Genomic DNA, 18904 nt, shown 5'->3' on the forward strand with positions numbered 1-18904 from the left:
TATTGCTTTTTACAATCAATATCTATTTCATTAAATCACATGCAACTGAAGAAGGGATCAGAGTTCAGAGAATAATTTAAAAAAAAGATCTGCACAATCTCAAGGAAAGCCTAGAAACAGCCTAGCTAAAGTCACTCATGCATTATTAGGACAATAAATTTATTCCTCATTCTACTCTATTATTAGGCATGATTCAACATATTCTGTACTGAAATGGCAAAATGTATGAAAGCATCTCCCACAGTTAATTATTTCCACATCAATGGTTGGCAGTTAAAGTGAAGGGAAATATAGAATATCTTTGAATGCAACCTGATGCTGCTAATTCACCAGAGCACTAGAGGTGAAAATGCTATGGGTACAGTTCAGTTAAAAGCTGTATTTGCCTTTTGTCAAAGAGGGCAGGGGAAGGGGTGGAGGAGAAAATACAAAAATATAATTATTTTAACTTGTATATTTAAATGGAGTCAAATGAAAAGTTGAGCACTAAAAGGAAAAATTAGCAAAATTTTTCTTTCTGCTGTTACCTGACTGAGCAAAATTTTTTATATTTAGCCTGAGTCTGGCTGCAAATTTTGCCATAAAAGAATACTTTGACCCCAGTGAAAACTGAGTTTTAAACCTACTCACTTAGTTCTGAGTGCACTAATGCGCCTGGGACCAGGTCCAAAGCCCGTTAAGTCACCGGGAGTCTTTCTACAGACTCCAGTGGTCTTTGAACCAGGTTCTTTATTATTTCAACAGCAGAAGGTCCATGTTTATTTAACTTCCATCATTTCAGCACAACACCCAGTTACATCCTCGTCAGTGGTCAGCGTCAAGATTCATGGGTTATAGTCCCAAGATTTGCCCTTGATTTATTGTGTAACACTTGGCAAGTGACTTAACCTTTGCTCCTCAGCTGTAAAATTGACTATAATACCTACCTCAATGGGGAATGTTGTCAGAATTAACCTTTATAAAGAGCTTGATTTCAACAGTGGTACATCAGTTCACACCAGCTGAGGATCCCACCCATGTCCAGTTTGCCTTAAGTTCACTGATTTGACACTTATTCAGGGCTTGACTCAGTAACATTTTTGCTCCAGAGAGTTGACATCCTGAAAATATTTTGAGCATCCGCTGCTTGGTTAATGAACGGAGTGGAAAACTGACTTTCCAACTTTCCTCATTCCATGCTACCAGTGAAGAGCACGTCTTCTTACTGCCAACTGCCATTGCAGTCTGACTGTGCTAGGACACTATGTGTCCCTCCCATCTGTCACAAATGCTTGATCATAAGCCATGGGCCTTCTCTGAGTTAAGTGTTACTAAGGCCAGAAAGGGGGAGAGAACATTTAATAACTGTATGAAACTGGACATACTGGAAGACTAAGACAATTGGCAATGGAATATACAGCCTCTCTCCTTCTAAGTCACTGGTTTGAATCTAGCTCAGGTTAACTAGTGACTGAAAGTTATCATCATCCAATGGTTGCTTGGTGGCCTCAGAACAGTTCTCAGTGGAAAAGTGTCTGCATCACAAAAGTCACGATTAAAACCAAGACTATAGTTATCTAATGTGCAATTATTATGCACCCATCAACTCAGCAATTTAGCAGGGCTGCCTGACCTATTCTCTCACCACTATAGGAGGTTCCACCAGGTCAGGGTTGGGACAATGTGTGAGTAAATAGAGGATGTCAGTCTCCAGAAATGCCACCCAGCACCCATGTAATTGTAATAGGGTGACCTATGTTGTAGACCCTTTGCAGTCCCTCTCAAATGCACCCCTCATGTGACAGGATTTACTTCCTTCAACAAGGGTGGACCCCCACAGTTCAATCACTTTGAATAACTGGGCTGCAGCCACGCTGTTTTCCAACACTGTTAACAAAACCAGCTCAAGTGTATTTGGCACTTGCAAGAAACTTTCCTCCAGAAACTTCCCAGCCTGTGTCCAGCAGCTGATTAAAGTGACTGAAAACAGCTTTTTCCAAATAAACATATTATTTATTCACCCAAAGATTCACAGCAATCAGAGAACTGGGTTAAAATAACAAAAATCTACATGCATCTGGTCTTATCTAAACTTTACCCTTTCCTTGCAAGCTTAGGAAGGTTCACTTAACCCAGAAACCCCCACCTCAGGGCTGGGATAGATAGAGTGACCTCCTTCATTCTCTGCCTCTAGCAGGGTCTCTGTGTCAATGTCTCTCCTTCAATTGCTACTGGCCACTTACCTGCTCCTTCTTTAGACAGATACTTTTTAACTGTTTATGGCTCTTCTGATTTCTAGGCTCTGGTCTTGAGGAAACAGCTGTGTAACTTTTGACTGGTGCCTGGGAAGAGAATCTTCCAAATTAATGGCCCAGCCATTGTTCTCTTGAAGTTGTTTACCCAGAGCTGTCTTATCTCTGACCCTTGGTTTGTTTCCTGTTTGTTCTGCCTATCAACCCCTTTTAATTCAGCTCCATATAGTCATAGATAATACCAAGCAGGTAAACCGACATACATATAATATAGGTTTCAGAATAGCAGCCGTGTTAGTCTGTATCCGCAAGAAGAACAGGAGTACTTGTGGCACCTTAGAGACTAACACATTTATTTGAGCATAAGCTTTTGTGAGCTACAGCCCACTTCATCGGATGCATAGAATGGAACATATAGTAAGGAGATATACATACAAATACAGAGAACATGAAAAGGTGGGTGTTGCCCTATCAACTCTCAAGAGGCTAATTAATTAAGAGAAAAAACTTTTGTAGTGATAATCAAGATGGCCCATTTCAGACAGTTTGACAAGAAGGTGTGAGGATACTTAACATGGGGAAATAGATTCAATGTGTGTAATGTATCAGAGGGGTAGCCGTGTTAGTCTGGATCTGTAAAAGCAGCAAAGAATCCTGTGGCACCTTATAGACTAACAGACGTTTTGGAGCATGAGCTTTCGTGGGTGAATACCCACTTCTTCAGAAGCAACCATTACACATGTGTGTAATGGTTCAGCCATTCCCAGTCTCTGTTCAAGCCTACAGGAGAGTGTTAGAAGGCAGATATATTAGTCCCAGATTAAGTAGATCCCTTTTCCTTGGGTAAGGTAACAGGGGCGGTTCCAGAACAAGCAGAAACTTGCTGGAACCAACTAAGGCAGGCAGGCTAATTAGGACACCTGGAGCCAATTAAGAACAAACTGCAAGAATCAGTTAGGACAGGCTGGCTAATCAGGGCACCTGAGTTAAAAAGGACCTCACTTCAGTTTGTAGTGTGCACGTGAGGAGCTGGGAGCAAGAGGCACTAGGAGCTGAGAGTGAGAAGACATATTGCTGGAAGACTGAGGAGTACAAGCATTATCAGACACCAGGAGAAAGGTCCTGTGGTAAGGATAAAGAAGGTGTTTGGAGGAGGCCATGGGGAAGTAGCCCAGGGAGTTGTAGCTGTCGCGCAGCTGTACTAGGAGGCACTCTAGACAGCTGCAGTCCACAGAGCCCTGGGCTGGAACCTGGAGTAGAGGGCGGGCCCAGGTTCCTCCCAAATCTCACAACTCCTGATCAGACACAGGAGGAACTGACCTGGACTGTGACTTCTACCAAAGGGGAAGGTCTCTGGGCTGTTTCCTGACCCACATGGTGAATCTCTGAGGCGAGCAAATCCGCCAATAAGTGCAGGACCCAACAAGGTAGAGGAGGAACTTTGTCACGATACATACACACATAATATAGATAGCTCCCTCATTCTACACAATCCTTCATGAGCACTAAATTCACACCCATGAATTATGTTGAGATTAGAGGAGGAGCCTGGAGGTAAGATAAGAGGCACAAATTCTTTATACCATAATGGTTTACATAATTCTTTTGCACGTTGCACAGCCTTCATAGAAATGTAGGGCTGGACCGGGCCCTCAAGAGGTCAGTTAAGTCCATCTCTTCACGCTGATGAGTTGGCTATCCAGGTGCAAAGATTAAGGACTGCTGAGCATTCTTTTTCAGTTTGTAAGCCATGCAAGCCCCAGGAATATTTCATGATTAACAATGCCCTTGCATGGGTTTAAACATTTATTTTTCAAAAGAGATCATACTTACATTGTCATTGCTTCCTTTGTTGTCCTCATATTTTGTTTCTATGTGAATGGAGAATTTAGGCAAAAATGAGCACTGCAAAGAAAGCAAAATGTGTCCGATCAATTAAAAATGTCAATTGCTTCATCAGGTCACATGTTCAATAAATCCTGTTTTCTAGCAGCTTTCCAATTTTTTCCTGATTATTGCAAAAAATTGAATCAAAATCACTGAAACTCCACAATTGCAAGTTTTTTTTAAATGCTTTTGAAAGGATATATTGATTCTATCCCAAAGTTGAGCACTAAAACAAAGTTATAACTAAACTAATATTAGTATTGTGGGACAACTAGTTATATATCCACTAGTGTTACTTTATACAAAGGCTAGCTTTCTTTCTCTGTGGATTGTTTCATTCAGTCGGTTTCTAAGAGTGCAATTTGCAGTGCTAGACAACACAATTTCCCTTTAGAGACTATTTCAAGCATCTTTTCTTTAGCGTTTCACACTCTTGCTCCCAAATCAGTTTTTTTCACTATTCTTAAGCAGCCAGGCCTTGTCTACAATGGGGAGGGGGGGGGGCGGGGAAAATGATCTAAGTTACGCAACTTCAGCTATGTGAATAATGTAGCTGAAGTCGACATACTTAGATCTACTTACAGCGGTGTCTTCACTACACTATGGTGAGTCAACTGCTGCCGCTCCCCCATCAACTCTGCCTGCGCCTCTCGCCAAGCTGGGGTACAGGAGTCGACGGGTAAGCACTCGGGGATGGATTTATCACGTCTAGGCTAGACATGATAAATCGATCCCTGCTGGATTGATCGCTGCTCGCCAATCCAGCCAGTAGTGAAGACATACCTCCAGAGTCGATGGCCAGCAGTCCTTGAATGATTCTAGTTCAGCCACTTTACTATAAAGGCATCAAGTCTTTTCTTGCATTAACTGTCAGTGACACTGACATGCCAGTTCTTTGCAAGACATTTAATTGATGCCCGATGGCAAAGAGTCTTTGAACTGCTTGTGACTATTTCAAATGTTATGTATTGAGGTTACACAATGAAGAAAGTTTTATGCTTCCGTGCTCACATTGCTACTGGTCCAAATTTGGACTTGATCAGAGTTGATTTTGTTCTTCCAACAGGAAGGGAGGTAGCTTGGAGAGTCAGCTGCCTCAGAGCAAAACTGAAAGGGGAAGCAGGTTCTTCCGGAGACCAGAGAATTTACTGTTTTCTATTCCCTGGACTATATGAAAAGAAGCCATTGATTGAGCTTCTAATTTTGGCCACAGAACACCTACTATTCATTAGCAGCAGCTGAGCAATAAGCATGGACCACTCAAACCTTTGTGCAAAAAAGAGTGAGATGTTTATGCCAGAACAGGGCCCTTCAATGGATTTACAGAACAATTTTTACCAAACATTTAACACAATACTTACCAGCTATGAAAATATCTAGGCCATGCACTACGCACCTTATTTATGATATTAGTAGTAGACTGGTGATAATGTGGTGCAAGAAGAAAATCAGTGGTGTGTGCAGTGGAGGATGGAACACCTTCAGAGATAGCCCAGTAGGTTCTAATTACCTCTATCTTTGGGGCCATCTGTTACTTGGTATGCACACATCTCAAAAGGCTAGGTGAGTGTATTCATTATTCATAAGCAACCAGACAGAGATGGAGCTAATGCAACGTAGGCTAACAGATCAGAAACCCAGACAGTCTTCCAACTTAGGTTTGACCAGAAGAGTCTCAGCTGACCTCAACATACAGTACATTTTATTCCTGTCCCAGGTCTTCCAATCTGCCAAAAGCATCTCTATTTTATTTCCCCAAATTCTAAAGGCAGCTGCAGAGCTTCAGTTATAACTTCTGAAAGAGGGTCAAGCAAAAGGGTTGTTTTTTGCACATTCTGCATTAAAGATCTACTCAACGTATTATGACTGGGCTGCCCACTTCTGTTGGGCTACACGAACCCTGCCACAGCGCAGCACAGCACAGTGCATGCTCTCATGTGGGGGAATGCATCAGATTGCCAGGGATGGGTTAGGATTGTGGGAGAGAATTACAGTGAAAAGTTTGCTGGTGCCTAATGGGAAGGCTATTACACATAAAAGCAAGATGACGAAAAGACAGAGCAGATGGACAACACGAGACTCTCAAGATGCTTTGCTGATTAGTTGCTAGCTGGTCTGAGCATGAAAGAGATTTCAATATTTTTTTCAATCCATTACAAACAGTGTTCCTTCCACCTTTATATATGGATGTGAAAGCTGGAAATCCATCAGAGGGACAGACAGATGTCTAAAATGCCTTGGAAAGCAAACGTATATCACAAATACCGAGATTCATCAGAGAGTTCAATAGCTTATCTCCAAAGTTATCCAGAAAAGAAGATGGAAATATTTGGGACACGTTAAGAATGAAGCCAGAGCATCTGTTGTGGCAGGTGTTCTATTGGGTAGCTAGAGGAACGTGTGAAAGGGGCTGACTGAAAGAACTCCTCTGTCAAATACTACTAAGCTGGGGGTGTGAGGGGGAATATGGGACTTAACAACAGAGAGAACATGCAAAGAGTGGCCCAGGATGGGGGAGGGTAGCAGTGTCCTGTTTATGCCCGAAGCAACATTTGATGGTTCCAGAAGGATTCAGCTTATAAACAGTAAAGAACCACAGCATCGAGGGTATGCTTGCTGTTTTACCCTAGCTGTTTTGTGTGCATGGGCAGGTGAATGGTGGATAAAGCAAACTGCTATAGGAAGTACGCTATATACTGCAGATTTTTTTAAATAAAAAAGAAATAGAGACTCATCTCATACATACTGCCGTGCAGAATTTTTGGAACAGCTAGAAAATAAGGTGGCCAAAACATAGCATGTAGAGTTCTACTGCTGCCCATGGCAGCTGTGATTTTTAATAGGATGGCGTGTAGCCTGCAGAGACTACAGGTCTGAGCACGTAATGCTCCAACTAGATTCAAGCTGGAATTTTGCATGCTGAGACTTCTGCCAGGAAGTGCCATGTAAGAGACGAGGGCAGTTGCAACTTGTTGCATTTTGGAGATGGCTTCTGGCAAGTGTGGTTTTGTGTGGGTGGAGTCTGGGTATGCCTGCCTTTACTCGGGGTCAGTGTTTAGTTTTGAATTATTGGGTTCACTAAAAATTTCACCAATTTTTTTTTAAAAAGTGGATGCTTCATGAGTTGCTAAATGTTTGGAGCATTTGGTAGGAAAACACAGTTGACTGGTGTTCTGCGTGCATCTCTTCAGGCTATAGCTCTGTGTCACCGTCTGTTAATGTGTTTTAGACACCAGTTCTTCTGGTCCGAGGGTGCAGATTTAATTCTCTCTTTTACACAACTTTTAAGAAAACAAAACCAAGTCAAAAGTCAAATCTAGCAAACAGAAGAAGCTGTAGATGAAATATATGAGCAGCCAATTGGCAGAGAGTCATCAAAGCATGTACTGTCTGAGCAGAGAGATCCAGGTCTGGCCAACTTGAGAAGCCACAAAGCTGATTTCTTAAATTACACAGTACAAGCCTGGTGCTTTGTCCAAAACCTCAACAGTTATGTAAATGACACTTACCACTCTGGCTCTAATGGCTGCGGACAGTGTAGCTGCTCCCATATCCTCAATTACCCTGCTTGCCACAGGAAGTGGTGTTGCCATCTTAACCTTCATTGCTAGGTTGTCACTGAAAACCCTCTTGTTGGCACAAGTGGTTTTGTCACATCCACTTTTCTGTTTCTGGTTGCTATGTAGACCCCGCCCGCCAACGATTCCTCTTCCCTTGAACCAGCAAAAGTATCCATGTGCTATGATCTGACTGTCAAGTCCCTGGGGGTGTTGGATGGAACATATTTTCCACAATATAAATATCTTTTCTCTTCATTTATTGAAACTGTTGCCGTTGGGTACATCTACACTGCAATCATCCTATGATTGCAGCTCGTATAGATGTAGGTACAAATTAAAGCTAGCTTGGGTATATCCACTGGAGCTGCAATCACACTCCAGGACTTCACTGTAGATATGCCCCTGAAATCACTGCAACCTCACAGTTAATAGAGGATAGCAATCAAAATCATTCTCTCTGCCTTAGTGGGCTAAAGCAAAGCTGCAGGTTCAGTACAATTATGACTCCTGAATAAACACAGGTAACTGATAGGATTTTTAAATATATAGACATATGGGGTATGACCCTATTTTATATAACAGTATTGGATAAATCAGGCGACACTCTAGCAAGCTTCTTAGTAAATGGCAAACCCCAAATTTAAGTCCTGCATAAGTGATGCTTTGGTCTTCTGCCCAAGGGCAAAATTCACCTCAAGTATTTTAAAAGTCACCTGTGATAGGGGCCTAGGGAATGCTTACTGCTGTGTATACAGACTGATTCTTCTTATGACAAGTCTGTTTAGATGATAATTTCCACAACATCATTGCAGTTTGGAAAAAAGTCCATATCAGTTTTCACTTTTCCTCTCTACCCATAGATATCAGATATTCTGAGCTAAGCAGCTGTCTGTCAGCAATGAGGCAGATCAGGATGCTTCTTAACACAGAGCCCAGCCATTTTACATGCTATGCTCCAGAATGAATTGGCCCATCTTGCAGCAGCTTGACAAGCCACTACTTTAATGAGGTGGTTGTTTCCTGTGCTCCAGAGTCTAGACTCTCTTTAAAGTCCAACCCCAGGATACAAAGAAAATTTTCCAAAATACTATTTATATGTAACTAATGAGAGTGATGCTCTGCCTGAGTCTGCACACAGCCTGAAACATTAGCTATAAAAGGTGTGACCTCCTCCCACTCATTTCAATGGGGCAGTAACTCTGCAGCCTACTGATTGTCCTTTAAGGGTGGTATTTTTAAAATGCTCAGTGTTGGCCTAACTCTGCCCCCATCCAAGTCAATGGCAGTCTTCTTGATTTCAGTGGGAGCAGAGTTAGGCCAACACTGAACACATTTGGAAATGCCACTCTGACTTTCAAGGTTTTAAACTATTTCACTGAGGATCAAAGCACACGAGAAGGAGAGTGACAACATTATAACGATTTGCACAATCTAGAACGAGTGCCATCTCATGTTGGCATCAGTACTGAGAAAAGATAGGGAGAACAGCATCACTTATTTTCTCCCCTTAGATCGAACCTTGACTACATTAATGGCTCTTCATCATGCTGTATTTTGCCACTAGCTATCCTGTTTGATTGCCTAGCAATAAGCTGGCATGGAAATGCTGGTATATTTCACTAAAGCTGTTTTAGCAAGTGTAGCAAGGTGGCTTGCCTCTTAGGGCATGCCGATGCCTACAGAACATTTTGGACCAATCACGAATGAGCCTCCCAGCCCGGGTCTCCAGACTTGGGCTGGTGGGGCTCATGCTAGTGCTCTGAAAATGGCTGTGTAGACAGTGCTTTGAAGATGTGGCTTGGGCTGCAGCTTGGGCTCTGAAGCTATACAATTATTTTTAGAGCACCAGCATGAGCCCTGCTAGCCCAAGTCTGCAGACCCGGGCTGGGAGGCTTGCTCCTGATCACTCCAACATGCTGTGTAGACATACCTTCGAAGGCTGGAGGATCTGGTGCTAGCCAAACCTGACTACTAAAGAAGCACATCTGAGCTGGATCAAGTGAGTCCTCAAAGAGAAGCAGGAAGCTGCAGGGAAAAGGGAGGAGACTCAGGAGGAGAGACTACAGTGAGTGAGAGAAGCCACAGGGAAGACCTTGAGTAGGGGTGCTGGAACAATTTTCATAGTGGGGGTGCTCTTATTACTACTTCAAGCCAGCACCACTTACCCTGAAACCCAGGGAGTTGCCCCAGCTAGAAAGGGCTGGGAGCAGCCTGCTTACAGAGGGAAGCCCTCAGACACCCAGGGACTTTGAGGCTGGAAGGAAGATTTTCTTGTGTTTAATTCTGAACTTTAAGTTAATACACCAGACCCTCATCAGGCCTTGTGAAAGCTTCTTATTTGAGTTTATTGAGGAAGCCGTGAGGGACAACATGCAGGGCTGCCCCGAGGCCTCAAGGGGGTGCCTGGAAGGAGGCCACTCGTCAACCGCTAGCAACTCACAACCTTTGCTCTCCATAAACCCCAATGAGCTAGGACATCCCTTTGATAAATAATCTGTTAGCGAAATACCAAGTCTTAAAAGAAAAGAAAATCCCCATAGAATGCCAGCATTTTCCTGAAAAATTAGCTTCAGCAACTGCATATGCAGTATGAGAGCTACAAGAATAATGTCTTTGTCACCTGGCTGAGCCCTCGTTTAACAGCTTGTTTCCCCCAAAGAAACATTAAGGGAAGATTAAAGACTGAGAATTTGAGTGCCATTTGCCTCATATGGTATAATGGGAAAGGAACTAGGAAACCATATGTCCTGACCAGGTTCCAATCTAAATGCATGTGTAGTACAGTTGCTGGGCTGTAACAAATCTTGCTGAAACTAAAAATGGCAATGGGAACTTTAAAAAGCCCCCCCAGAATACTAAACTCCACCTACAGTTACTGGATTGCAAATATAACTCTTAAAATCATTGAAGTTATTGGCACCTGCTGTTGTAGTAACATCGGCTTTCAGCAACACTTAGGCAAGGTCCAAATTTTTGTACAAGTCACAGAATGTATTTTGTGATTCATCAGATGCTCTCTGAGTAACTGGCACAGAGCTCTGGCAGAACCAGGGAACTGTTTATGCAGCACTCAAAAGGCTTTCTTATTCATCACGCACAAAGAATTTTTTTCCCCTTAAAGAACAAGAACTAGGCAAGAATTAAAATCGGACACAACAGGGAAAGCTAGGCAATGATTTTGTTAGTGTATTACTCTTCAAGGCACTACTCCTTCCTGCCCTGCCTCCCCCGGGGATGTATTCCAGCACAAACCTGGCAGCTGATTGATACACAGAGCATGCACTGGAACTTACGGGGCAATTCCATTTCCAATTTTCCATTTCAACATCACTAAGGTTTGCAAAGTGCCTCTCAGAGAAAAAAACAAGTAGCAATTCCAGGCTATCACATTTTTACATAATTTTTTCATTACATCTTAAATTCTGCAGAACGTGTCTACATTTGCAGGATTCCCCTGGTCTTTTATGACCCTTAGTCCTAAGTTTCCTTTTGATACAACTGTCTTGATAGCTGACTTCTATATCATGGCTATCAAATCCACGGAAATTGCATTATAAACTCAGTTTGAATATCTCAAGTATCCTGCAAACTTGGGATACCTGCAATCAGATGTGCAGGGAGAATGCAATGCACAAAAAGTTGAAATACACTAAGATTTTGCTTTCTGAGGCGACGGGGAGATTTCACAGCAGAAGTGAGCGAGTAGTGAAACAAATGCATCTATCTGTAAGAGTAATTACCAGATTTAAGCATGAGTATTCCCAGATTAAAGAAGGGGGAAGTGAAAGCAGTATATGGAAAATACATACCACAGTTGGATTTTCAATTCACTACAGACACTCTCTTGAAAATGAAAGGGCTATTTTTAGCATGATGATTGATTAGTGTTGCCATAGCAATAAGAAACACTTACAGGAACAGGATAAAATGTAGGCAAGCCAAAACCAGTACCAAAGCCTTAAAGGGACAGAGTCAAACACATATGGCATTTTACAGTCAATCTATGGATAGGGCTGTAAAAATAATCCTTTCATAGCGATTACTGTACATCTGAGGTGGATGAAGGGATTACAATGGTTTGCAATAAAACTGTTGGGCAGAAGGCCAGAGAAAAGGGTTCCTTTGCCCTTTGTAACCTATTCAGGAAGCTGCTCTACCAACGAAGGATAACAGTATTTTAGCTAGTTTCATTACCCGTTGGGGGACCTTCTGCAGAAAATCCAGTGAGCTGCTGGAGACTTCATCAGTGCACTGTACCTCTCTATACGCCTCATGAATATTAATCCTGAAGCCTTGGAAACTATTTTTGGATTGTCAGAGTTAATCCTGCTCTTTGCTAGAGTGGCTGAGGTATATTCTCTTAAATCTTAGCTAAGGGGCAGCAGTCATTTCATGTCAATGCTCAGTCTGGCCATCTCTCACTTTTCAGGCTTTGTGCTGTCTTATGGTCACATATATGTTTTCCTGGCAATGAAGTCAGATCCTGCAAGGAGCAAAGTGCCTTTGACTCCCATTGAAGAGCATATGCTAGGACTGAGACTTATGGACAAGATGTTTGAGTGAAGTGAGATTGGCCAAGTGAAGCGATGTCTTATGCTCGACTTGATGACTTTTCTCTGTCTGTAATGCAATAACTTTCGAACCCCACAGCCAGGGCCGGTGCAAGGACGTTTCGCACCCTAGGCAAAACCTTTGCACCCTCCCCCATCCTGAGGCGTCCCTGCGTCCCCCCGCCCCCTGTGGCAGCTCCCCCCCTCTGCCCTGAGGCGCCCCTCCCCGCGCCCCCCTGCATAGCTCCCTCCGCCTAAATGCCGGCGGCAACTTAGGCGGCCAAAGATCCGGCCGCCACGGTCGCTGCCGAAGAAAATGCCACCCCCCAAATCCTAGTGCCCTAGGCGACTGCCTAGGTCGCCTAATAGGTTGCACTGGCCCTGCCCATAGCCAATCAATTCCAAAATTTCAGGGAATGTTCTAGGCATCAATGGACAGAACTCTTGATTTTGGTGAACATCAGAAAACCAGAAGCGGGAAATGGGGACACACAGAGCCCCTGACATCTGGTTAGCAGACTCAGCAGCTTCAACCATCTCTGTAATTGTCTATAGATTCACAGATGCTAAAGCCAGATTGTGATCATCTAGTCTGACCTCCTGTATAAACACAGGCCATAGAACTTCCCCAAAATAATTCCTAGGACAGATCTTTTCGAAAAACATCCAATCTTGATTTAAAAACTGTCAGTGATAGAAAATGCACCACAAACCCTTGGTAAATTGTTCCAATAATTGACAACTCTCACAATTAAAAATTTACATTGATAGATCAAAGAACCTGTTGATGGCAGCCATGAACAGCTTCCACCTTCATCTCTGCTCTGTTAAGATGCTGATACCCTGAACGACTTATCTCCCAGACAGAAATAAATAAGAATGGGGGCAGGGGGAGAAATGAGGAGTTTAAGGAGTGTTTCCTGCCAAGGGCACTGGAGGGGGAAGGGCAGGGCGGAATCAAGGCCATAGACCCAATCCCCTTCTCTTGAACCAGCCAGTGGAGCTGGCCAGCCACCAAGGGAAGTGTGTGCTACATGCCCTGAACAGGTGTAGCAGCAGGCATGCTCCCCCTTGAGGCTTAGGAACACCATGAGGCACAAAGCTGCACTACTTCCAACCCAAAGCTGTGACTAAAAGCCACACAACAGCCCTTAGGGTGCAGCTAGGCTTACTGGAGCAAACCTAAACCAAACTCAAAGGGTTCATCTGAACGTGTCTTACTTTATGGACCCATTGCTTCTCTCAGCTGACTATGTCACTGTGGGAACCGGGGGGTCTGAGAGAGATGTGCAGGGCCTCCATTCAGCCTCTGGGGGTTCTTGCAGAATTTGAACCTTTTTTCCTGTCCCTCAGAGAGATAAAACCTGTCCTCTGAAGAAATGATCAGATGGAAACTCTACACATCCAGGTCACATTTTCAAGCTTTACTTCACTGCCATGAGGGCTAGAAACTTTTTTTTTTAAAATAGAAATGTAACCCACATGCTTTATACTGCAGCATTTGCTCTGAAGTCCAAAGAAAGGCAGAGAAGCAATGGGGAGGAGATATGAATACTTTATATCTCTGCAGATGTGTAGAAGACTGGGCAGAGCAACTCAGCTAGAAGGGACCAGAACATCCAAAAGTAGGGCATGGCAGTTACTGGATGCTGTTTATGAAGGTTTTCATTGTAGGCTAGCCACTTGGCAGGTCACAGCCACTCATCCTCTGAAAGCTCAGCCAATCAGAGCACAGTAGGTAAGGAAGGTAATAAATATAGGAGTTGTAGACAGTCCTGTGGACTCAGTGGCTGATGCATGCAGATGTGTCTGCTGTGAGAGCTGCGGCCCAATACCTGTACCATTTTGGATATAGGTAAGTGCTAGTCCAGCTTCCCTTATTAGAGAAGCTCTCCATTAGGATAATGTTTGGTCCACTGTTGTGTGTATCATGGATCTAGAGGGAGAGCCGGGAGGCTACAGGACTTACATTTAGCCATTAGTTAATGGCTTGAAACTGGGATTCTAGCTCAGTTAAAGAGAGAACTGGCCAGAGCTCAGTGAGAGAGGTGTACATCAGACCTGATTTAACTGGGCTCACAAGGAAAAGCTAGTGCCTTCTAAAAATCCAGGGAATGGACATTTCATATGCTGATCCCAATACATGTACCACTTCAGATACAGGCTACAGATTTCTGTTTCACAAGCAACTGAGGTCCAGTCAACTGTGGAGGCCCCAGACTATTTGCTGACTTGGTTCTGAAGTATTTGGAAAGGAACTGCCTTTGTTTATGAGCTCTGATGAGTCAATACACATTGTTGAGACTGAGAAATTGGAGAATGTGTTTATATGTATGTACCAAGGCATGGAAGTGTAAATGTTATGTTAAAAATATATGTAACAGCAGCAAAGGGGGAAATCTGTATGAAGAATACCAACAGATCTGCTGCCTAATAGCTCATGTTTATGGTATTCATAAGTATTCCAAATACTATTTGTAATGTTTTGTGTGTGCATTAAATGGTTCTTTACTGAGAAACTGTATGGTACTGTCTCATACTGGGAATCATTAACACCTATTTACCAGGGTTTTGCATGCAAGAGCCCTGAGATTTAACTCTGCTTAATGCTTTCAGAAAAGTCCTGAAAAGACAGAAATCTGGCCTGTGCTTCAGTAGAGAGTTAGCTGAGGTGCAGGAAGAAGGGGAGCATAACTGAGCTCTACATAATATCCCCTCAGCATCTTCCTACTCTATTACAAAAGCTCAGAGTCTGGTGTAGTCACATGACTCCAAAGGCTGAAGCCCTGAAACAAGCTTATGCCCTAAACTAGCCTTGATTATAGAAGTAAAACATGGGAAAGGCCTATTGGGTTACTTGTCCATCACTGGCCAATGAAGGATTGTTCCCTATAGCACATATTTTAGTGCTTGCCTCTGTATGAGAAGAGCCCCAAAAAAGGATGATTTAGCCACAGGTTTGTAAATCTGCTGTGGTGTAACTGATTTTTAAGAACAATGATGGAGAAAAACTGCACAAGGCTGTGCTCATACTGCAGAACCCGCATTACATCACAAACCACTCAGGCTTTGCTCTTGTTGCCACTTCGTTACAGTCCCTTGATCTCTGTGTGGTTAACTACATCGCATGCTCTCCAGAGAGACGTATGCAGAGAGAGAGAGAGAGAGAAAGGTGTGAAGAGCTGGACTAGCCTGAGGTAATCACCTTCCACCTGCCTAAAAACTCCTGTAGCTTCATCTGGAAAATGTACTCTCCACTTCATTGTCTAAACCCCTGCTTCTTGTTTTCAGTGCAGAATGGCTGCACTTCACAGAGTGATTCCCACAGAGGGAGGGCTTGATTCTGATCTCACTGATATGGGGATTTACACTGAGGTGACTTCATTGAAGCAACTCTTGAGTTACACAAGAGCAGAAGCGGGCCCATTCGTTTGTCAGGTGCTCTGGGGTCTTTCAAGATAAAAAAGCACTGTCTAAATATAGGCTGTTCTTATTCATTTTCACAAGTTGAGGATAACGGTTCAGATCCTAATGGGAGATGATGTCTTCCAAAGTGAGTGAAAAGGACAGTGTGCAGGAATGTGGAGGTTATATTTGGTCAGTCATGGCCTAATTTTGCTCTCACTTATACCAGTGTCATTCTGCAGTAACTCCTCTGACTTCAACAGTTTCACTGTATTTACACCAATGTAAAGGAGACAAGAATTTGGCCCAGACATGTAGATCTTTATAACTGTTCAATTTGCAGGATTCACCACTTCAGCCAATACATGTTTGAAGTTGCGTTAACTTTAATTAAGCTTACAATGAATGAAAAGCTCATCCAGCTTCCTGCCAACCCTCATGTTCTCTGAACCACTTTTAATATGAGAGAGACAGATCTTTGGAAATGTTGCACTAATAATTTATGAACAGTGAAATTCATCTCAAGTGATCATCTCAAGGGAAAAGAAATAAAAAATAAGCTCAGGTGGGTAGGAGAGGTTTCCTAACCATGGCCTATTCCTGTCCCACTTGGGATTAAAATCTATTTTTCAAATAAAGATAGTTACAGCATCCCAGATAAAAATAGATTTTTTTTTCAATAAAGACAGTCAGTCCCCTTCCCCAGCCCACCCTGATATGTTCAGAAGGAGCCTGAAGCTTGCTCCCTTGAGGCACAGGGTGAAATCCTGGCTGCACAGAAGTCCATGGGGGTTTTGCCATCAATTTCAGCAGAGCCAGGATTTCACCCTGGTACAGAAAGAAGTACCCTGCACAAGTTGCTGTTTCCCCCTTATCATTTCTATGTTGCTGAGGTGCTGTAGCTGTGGCCTTCTACCAACAAGTAAATGTCATGCAGAGGTTTCCCACTCTCTATTGTCATAATACGGTATTTTCTGTATGCTTGTGCACCCAAAATCCTGAAACTGCTACTAATGCTAGAGACACAATCAGGCTGCAAACACCATCCCCACAGGCATTATAGACACTGGATTAGAGACACAGAAACTCTATCTATCAACGAACTCAGTCACTTTGCTCCAAACTCCCTGGGTTAGAGCTATGTTTAATTCAGAGAGGAAAGCTCCCACATACGGTAAAATTGAAGGGCTAAAATCCCCATGCATCACACTGCATTATTTTTACTTCAGAATGTCTAGGTGGGTGGAAAATAGATTTCATTAAAAAGCTACTGGATGTTGGAAGCTAATGAGTGTGGGACACAAATATGCAAACACAATTTCCATTGCATATTCCTACATTTTTGGTTGTTAAAGGGCAGATGTAGTATTAGACAAAAAATATGTACCAGTTTTTTCTAGTCTCTAACATGATCCTTTTTACTTTTTAGCCTTGGGCTGGAACTCACTGCTTTATATTCTATGCACTCAACATTTTACACTCTGCACCAGGGGGTGCTGTATTATTGACAGTGTTTTATATTTTTGCTGGCTGTGGCTTTAAATGGTCTGTAATATGTAAGAAATCAACTATTTTATTGGTGTCTTAAATTCTAAAAAGAGCAGAGAAGTTATTGCACGCTGGGCCTGATCCTCCACCACTGACGTCAATGAGACCATTAATAGGCTTGGATCCTAAAAGAACTAGGATCATAAGGGGATGTGAACAGCCAATAATGACCTGATTTTAAAATCATTTTAAACCTCTCATTTTCACTGGTGTATAGTTTGTACTCAGCAAAAGCTAGTCTCTGTAAATTAAATGTATCTTGCCCTGTTAGCAAAATACTAATCAATTACAGATTTTTTAAGCATAAAGACAACACACTATTTGGGTCCTGATTCTGCACTGTGATCCATGCAGGTGGATTGCTTAGTTTATATAGGTTTCAGAATAGCAGCCGTGTTAGTCCGTATCTGTGAAAAGAACAGGACTATTTGTGGCACCTTAGAGACTAACAAATTTGTTTCAGCATAAGCTTTCGTGGGCTACAGCTCACTTCTTTGGATGCATAGAATGGAACACACAGACAGGAGATATTTATACATACAGAGAACATGAAAAGGTGGAAGTATGCATACCAACTTGAAGAGTCCAATCAACTGACATGAGCTATCATCTCATTAGTTTATATAGAGCACTATTTATTTCAATAGGCTCTGTGTGGCTATAGCAGTCTGCCCATGCAGATCACACTGCAAGATTGGGGCATTCCTTGTTATCTTCCTGAATATCTGTTAAGCGCCTAGCACAATTTTGATACCAAATACAAAATATAATGGTGCAGCTTTTTAAATTATTGCCAAGATTTTATCTTAACAATATATAAAACTTAGCCCAATTCATCCAAAAATAAAGAAAGAGGAAGTTTAACTCTGAGGAAAAAAATCTTGCTGCGAAAACACCGGGTGGCAGTTGCTGAGCCTGGTAGATCAAGAAACCACTTACGTCTATTCCTTAAAGCAGCTGGCTCTCCTCATTCTGGACCTCATGGAAGTCAACAGGCATCGCTGGCTTGATGACTGCAATGTTTTGCAAAACCAAACTCAGGTGGAAGTTGTACACATGACACGGTTTCCTTCTGCCTCGTACAGCATCTAGATATAGTCTCGTGGAATCTTCAGAGTCTTGTTTCATAAATAGCCCCCCTATTACTGCCTACCCTCAGGAGACCGTGCACTGCACAGGAGTGTGAACACACAGTAGTGCCATTCAGTACCAACTGCTTACGGCACAAGCTGGTGTCAATCAGGATGAAAAGTATGTCATTTTATAAGAAGTTATGATCATGATGACTGGAAAATGGATGACTTGGCAGTGTCATAAATGCTGCAACTTTCCAGCTATTTCTCAACCCTAGAAAAACTATGTGTGGATCCTTTGGTGAAATCTGCACTGGGATTGGTGCCAGGTTCTTCTTCCTTCCTCCGTTAGGAGGAGGATCCATATAACCTCAGTCATCAAACTACTCTCCCTGCTAGATTGCCCAAACTTGGAAGAGAGGGAAACTTCATGGCCAGCCCTGATGCACGTCTAAAAGTCCAAGAAGTCAAACAGAGAAAGGCAATGATGTGAAGAGTAGGGCACATCTGGGAGGATGAGACAAAGGAGAGCAAGAGATGAGGAGTGGAGTATGGAAGACAAGATAAGGGGCGGGAGAGTGGCAAAGAGGGGAACAGTGCTGTAGGGAGGAGAGAGTAGCAGAGACATGAAGAAAAAGTGCAAGGAAACT

General features: G+C 42.8%; 1 protein-coding gene across 1 annotated transcript in view; it reads right to left on the bottom strand.

Moving 5' to 3' along the window:
* Positions 1-18904, bottom strand: part of PITPNC1 (phosphatidylinositol transfer protein cytoplasmic 1) — a 194348-nt gene that overhangs the window by 58124 nt on the left and 117320 nt on the right. The window contains exon 6 of the mRNA XM_050920709.1: positions 4065-4136. Coding sequence (XP_050776666.1) covers positions 4065-4136 — 72 coding nt within the window. The remainder of the gene's footprint in view (positions 1-4064; positions 4137-18904) is intronic.

The sequence above is a fragment of the Gopherus flavomarginatus genome, chromosome 12 (assembly GCF_025201925.1).
Source record: "Gopherus flavomarginatus isolate rGopFla2 chromosome 12, rGopFla2.mat.asm, whole genome shotgun sequence".
Lineage (NCBI taxonomy): Eukaryota > Metazoa > Chordata > Testudines > Testudinidae > Gopherus > Gopherus flavomarginatus.